At 53.6% G+C, this 6,000-nt stretch overlaps 1 protein-coding gene across 2 annotated transcripts in view; it reads left to right on the forward strand.

Moving 5' to 3' along the window:
- Window positions 1-6,000, forward strand: part of SEMA5B (semaphorin 5B) — a 141,458-nt gene that overhangs the window by 104,094 nt on the left and 31,364 nt on the right. For both annotated transcript variants that reach the window (XM_056126728.1, XM_056126730.1), the window contains exon 4: window positions 1,431-1,476. In XM_056126728.1, the coding sequence (XP_055982703.1) occupies window positions 1,431-1,476 (46 nt within the window). The remainder of the gene's footprint in view (window positions 1-1,430; window positions 1,477-6,000) is intronic.

Below are 6,000 nucleotides of genomic sequence, written 5' to 3' on the forward strand. Positions count from 1 at the left end.
AGTTTTCAGTTCACAGCAAACTTGAGGGGAGGCTCAAAGAGTTCCCCTAAACCCCCTTCCCGCCCCCTACCTCCGTCCCGCACAGCCTTCCACACATCGATGCCCCCCAGCAGAATGGTACATGTACTGCACCCAAAACCCTCCATGGGTACTTCATTATCGCCTGCACCCAAAACCCTCCATGGGTACTTCATTATCACCACGCACATCATAGTGCCTCAGTGGGCATTCTGGCCTTGGACATCATTACAGTCATACGGAATATGTTTGCAGCCCAAAACGTTCTCTGTGCCTTGATTATTCTCCCTCTGGCCCTCCACCCTGGAGAGCTCGCTGCTCTGTTTCCCGCGGGCTGTGTGCAGTAGGTGACTTCTGCAGGTGGGCATTCCTCTCCTCACTCAGTAGCATGCACATCGGGTACCTGCTCATCTTTTCATGCCTTGACGGTACATTTCTTTCTTTCCTTTTTGTTTTGTTTGGTTTTGACATCCTTCAATGCTCAGGGGTGACTCCTGGTTCTGCACATTCAGGAATTACTGCTGGCTTCCTGGTGGTGTTTGGGGGACCCTATGGGATGCAGGGGATGGAATCCGGGAGGCTGTAAGCAAGGCCAATACCCGCCCCTCTGTGCTACTGCTCCAGGGGCCCCATCAGCGTTGCATTTCCCAAGCACAGACTAAGAGCCCACTCTCGGCCACTGCCCGATCATTTACCCACTCACCTACTGAAGCACTTCTTGGTTGCTTCCAAGGCTTCACAAATAGGAATAAAACATCTGCCTATGGGTTTTTGTGAGCACTTTTCCTTATCGAAGACTGTTGAGCAGTAGACTGAGACAATGAAAGTAGTGTTTAAAGATGATGACTTATCTGTGCGTGGGAGAGGTAGAACAGCGGGTAGGACGTTTACTTGCACACAGTTCACTTGGGTTTGAACCCTGGCACCACATATGGTCCTTGAGCCCTGCCAGGAGTGATCCCTGAGTGCATAGAGTAAGCCTTGAGCACTGCTAGGTGTGGCAAAAAAACCCCAAACAAACAAACAAACAAACAAAAAATGACGATAATATCTTAGCTTCTCCAGGCTGGACCATGTGGGGAAGAAGTATAAGGTGGAGGACAGGATTGCCATTATGGGAGGGGGGCGGGGGGAACACAGAGGGTCCCACGGAGAGGTCAGAGAAGCAGATAGGACTCTAGGTGTCACAGACCCCAGAGAGATGGCGGCTTGTGTGGAGGGAAACAGACCAGGGAGGCAGGCGAGGGAGGCGGGAGCCTGTCCAGGTCCTGAGTCTTTCCATTCAATGGGCTTTTGGCTGAGAAAGGTGGTGAAGAGTGTGTGAGTGTGTGTGTCCTGGGCCTTGGTTCAGCATGAGTCACGCACCAACCAGAAGCCAGCTTGGCTTACAATCCTCCTTTCTGTTTTCGCAGGAACTACCTCTTCAGACTCAGCCTTGCCAATGTCACCCTCCTTCAGGTACATTCCCCTGCCGTTCCTCTTCTCTCCCCCCACCTCTCCCCCTCCTCCTCTGGTATTTGGGAACCGGGGGCATCATACAGAGTAAGGTTCAGAACTCGACCCCTAGGGTTGAAAACAGGAGCCACAGGAGGCTGAGAATTAAGGTTGGACCATCTGCCTTGAGTGCATGAGGCCCTGGGTTAGAAGACCACCACGAAGCAAACAGACAAACAGAAGACTCTGGGCTGGGGAAATAGCTCAGTGGGCTTCAATGTACACATCTGTACAAAGCCCCAGGTTCAGCCCCCAGCACCACATGAGCCCCTAGGCACCCCCCAGTCCCAAACCCCAAACCCCAAGCTTTAAGCACCATCTCGTGTGGCCCCAAACCAAAAAAGTGAACAGGCAGGAAAACTTCCATTCTCACTGTCCTGTCCTCCCATTGTTCATAGATTTGCTCGAGCGGGCCCATTAATGTCTCCATTGTGAGACTTGTTGTCACTGTGTTTGGCATATCAAATACATCATGGGTTGCTTGCCAGGCTTTGCCAGGCCTTGCCATGTGGGCAAGATACTCTCAAGATACTCTCTTGCTGGGCTCTCCAAGAGGGACGGAGGAATCGAACCTGGGTCTCCTGGGTTGGCTGCGTGCAAGGCAAACGCCCTACCCGCTGTGCTATCTTGCAGAAAAACAAGAAAAAGAAAATCACTGGCCCTGCAGCACGCAGGCTATCAAGGGGATGCTGGGGGCTTCTGGAGAGGGTGTGGGCACATCAGCCTGTAAGCACACGGTGGGCGGGGGGCTGCCTTTGCCCAGACCCCAAAGATGGAGGAAAAAGCAGGCTAAGCATCATCCCTGCGAACTGGGCATTTTTAGGATACAGGACTTTCCAGTGCTGAACCATCACAGTGCTGAACCAATGGAACAGAGGGTCATTCCAAGTCCAGAGTGTGAATCTACTGAGAATCCCTGAGTTGGGGCTTCAGGAGAATGAAGGCCTGTCCTTGATTCAGCATGGGTGACCCTGTTCCTACTCAGCATTCCCACTCTGCTGGGCTTCATTTATTGTTTGCTGCCAAGCAAAATGCACCAGGGATAATTCCCTAAGTGCTCGGAGAGCTATTTTAATGAGACTCCCTGATCCAGAACGTCTATCCCGGATTGAGAAACAGATGCCAGACCATCCCAGCAGAGGCTAGGTGCTCGAGAGAAAGGAAGGCCATCACTCCCCGATGGAAAGACAGACTTAGTTCTCTTGTCTCCTGGCGACCAAGTGCTCCTGGAGCATTCGCAGTGCCCCAGAGCTGAGCCGGGGGTGGTGGGACTCTGGAAGATGCAGAACCAGTGGAAGTCCCAGGGAATCTGCTGAGGGATAAGCATGTCCTAACTCAACTCAAACACTGAACTCCTGGGTGCCGTGTTTCCCTGATGCTGGTGTGGACATGCTCGCTGGCTTTTTCTAGTTACACCTGGGTCTCCACCTCCTGTGGCTACACAGCTGCTTGCTGGAAAGAAGGGATAGAGAGAAAGTGTGCCCACTGGAAGGAGGGGGCAGGAGCAGGGTAAACTGGAAGGGAGTAACATTCACCCAGCTGTCATCTCCATCTCCCTACCAAGTAACGCGCCTGGCCAGTGCCCCATAACCTGCTAGAACCCAGGTGCAGTTGCCGGCCTGGCAGTGAGCACTTGAAGGTCAAGGGCAAATGAAGCTCCGTCCCTTCTCTCCAGGAGCAAAGCTCTAGGAAAGCCAAAGGATGGGAACCATGTGGAATGACTCCTGACTCCTGAGCTAAAGCAAAGCAGGGAAATTCTCAGAGACGGCCTCCGGGGACACCAGGCTGGGTCCCGAGCTGCCCGCCCAGAGCCCAGATTCTAGCTGGGAAATGAACCCAGGATGCCCAACCGAGAAGGGCCTGGGAAGTCAGCATAGAGGGGCTCACAGTGGGCGGGAAGAAGTGGACTCAGGGGTCCTGCCCTGAGCCCAGCCCCCTGGCCATAGTCTTCTGGGCACAGGTGTGAAGTAAGATGCTGCACGGGACTTAGGAGACCACAGGGAGGGGAGTTGCCTTTGGTTCTCACTCGGAGACTAGAAGCTTCCCAGGCTCAGTAGGTCTGCACAGGCTTCCCGGAGGCTGCCCTGAGCCAGAATTGGAGATGGGTTTGCCAACAGCCGAAGAGGAGACACACAGCTGTGACAAGAGCAGAGCGTGAGGGACCCAGTGCTTCTGAGACCTAAGGGTGGGAGCCTGTGTCACAAAGAGGGTGAGAGTATGCCCCAGATCAGAGGGTCTTCCTGGCTGATGAGGGGAAGCTCTTCTTTGTTTCACAGGCAACTGGGTCTAAAGCAGAGGAAGAGCATGAGCAGTTGCAGAGTAGATCAGTGGAGGGGAAGTTAAGGGACGGACGAGGAGACCTGAACTAAGGCCGCACAGAGGGAGCCCCTGGGCTGCCCACTGGGATCACCAGGGGAGCACTTGGGTGCCACTCTCTGGTTCTGCCTCTGGGGTTCTTAACTGCTCTTAGGGGATTCCATGTCTCGCCCACTTAGGCAGAGGGGCCTGCGGTAGGAAGCCCCTTTTCTCCAGAGCCTGCTGGTGGCTTGACCGTGACCCAGGTCCCAGGGCCTGTACCTTCGTAAGCATCCTTAGCCTCCCTGATGGGAAACAGAGGCCTGATTTGGTTCCTGCAGCTCTCTGGGGGTGCGTCCCGGCCATGGGCAGATACCTCTGCCTGCCCCAGAACTTGGGGCGAACCAGCTGCAGGACCCTGGGAGTGGGTATTCCCACCGTCCTCGGGCTCTGACCTCCAGAGCTGCATGACAGAGCCAAGGAGAGGAGAAAGGGAGGGGGCAAGGCGGAGTCTGTTGTGGGCACTCCGAGTGGCCACAAGGGAAGCCGAGAGAAGCTGGGATGGGCTGTCAGGGTCCCCTCCACTCGGCAGGTGGCAAACCGCAGCCTCTGGCCTGGTGAGGGTGTTGTGACATTGACTTGTTTCTTTTTTGGCTTGGGGGCCAAAAAAAGTGCTCAGAGCTCCCTTCTGATGGTGCTCAGGGGACCGTATGTGGTGCTGGGATCTAATCAAAGCCTGTTGTGTGCCAGGCAAGGGCCATAGCTCTGCGTGCTCTCTCCAACGTTCTTCTGGCCAGGGAAGCCTGGGCATTGCCCTACCTGCTCTCCTGTCCAAAAGCTTTCTGTCCTCTTATCTGCTCTTACCAGCTGCTCACCTCTGCCAGGTGGGGCCAGTTCCGCTCCCTTCTATTGCTGCCTGGGGGGACACAAGGTTGCAATTCTCCACTTCGCCTCAGGGCATGATTTAACTGAACTTAAAACTCACTGCTTTATTGACTGTTTAAATAATTAACAGCCCTTTAAAAAAAATCTAAATGCAAACAGTTTATGCAAACCAATGTCCATTAAAAGAACTTCTAAGTATCTAATCCCTGTTAAACATTTTATGTCAACTATTCCTGAAGGAGAGTCAAAATCCTCAGCCTCCTCGCTTGTTAGCGTTGTTGTTGTGTGTGTGTGTGCGCGCGCGCGCGCGCGCGCGCGCGCGTGTGTGCTTGTGTACACACTTGGGTATGCTTGCAGAGGGGAGGGAATGTGCTTCAGCTCACCTGTAATGGCTCATTTTCACTGTAACTTAATGAACTGGTTTGGGGAAAGAAGCAAGTGGCCCACCAAGGCTGAACGTGACGAGCTAACTTGGATTTAGCAACTCTCAGCTCACTGGTGTCTCTTGCCAGCGCGTTTGGTGGGGATGCGGAGGGGGATAACGTGACTGGGGTCTCATGCAGTAGATTTATGGTCTCTGACTCCAGATGTCCTGCAAGTACAGAAGTGGGGCTTGTTCTGCATATAACACCTTCCTGCTCAAGGGGGCTTGGGGCGGGGAGAGGCGGAATCCCGAGCTCTAGCTCAGGAATCACATTCTCCGAGCTGGAAACTGGCAGCTCTTAGCTGTTTGGAATCCAAACTCTGCTGAGAGTGGGCTAAATGCTCAGAAGATAGATAGTGTACAGCCACGGTCTCTGTTGACAGGAGGTGCTGAGTCTGCAGGGAGACAATTCTGTGCCCTACTCTCTTGCTCTCGCACAAGAGGAAAATCATGCCTTTTTCCAGTCACTGGTGATTCCATTCGGAATTCTGCTTTGTTTTGCTTTTTGGGGGGCCACAGCTGGCAGTGCTCAGGGCTTACTCCTGACTCCGTGCTCAAGGATCTCATCTGGAGGGCTTGGGGGACCACCTGGTGCAAGGCACATGCCTGCCTGCTATGCTGTCACTCTGGTCTCTCCCTACAGGATTTCTGGAAGGGCCTTTGTTCAGAGGGCCACGCATGCTAAATTAGTCATACACATGCATCCCCACTTCTCCACGATACCCAACAGGAAGGACAAGTGAGATCTTGTTTTGGTTTGTTATGTTTGGTTTGGTTAGTTTTGATCCACACCCCAAAATGCTCAGGGCTACTCCTGACTCTTTGCTCAGGGGACCATATATAGTCCCGGGTATTTAAACAAGTTCTGTGGTGCCATTGTCTCA

This window comes from Sorex fumeus, unplaced genomic scaffold (assembly GCF_029834395.1).
Source record: "Sorex fumeus unplaced genomic scaffold, SorFum_2.1 ptg000063l, whole genome shotgun sequence".
Lineage (NCBI taxonomy): Eukaryota > Metazoa > Chordata > Mammalia > Eulipotyphla > Soricidae > Sorex > Sorex fumeus.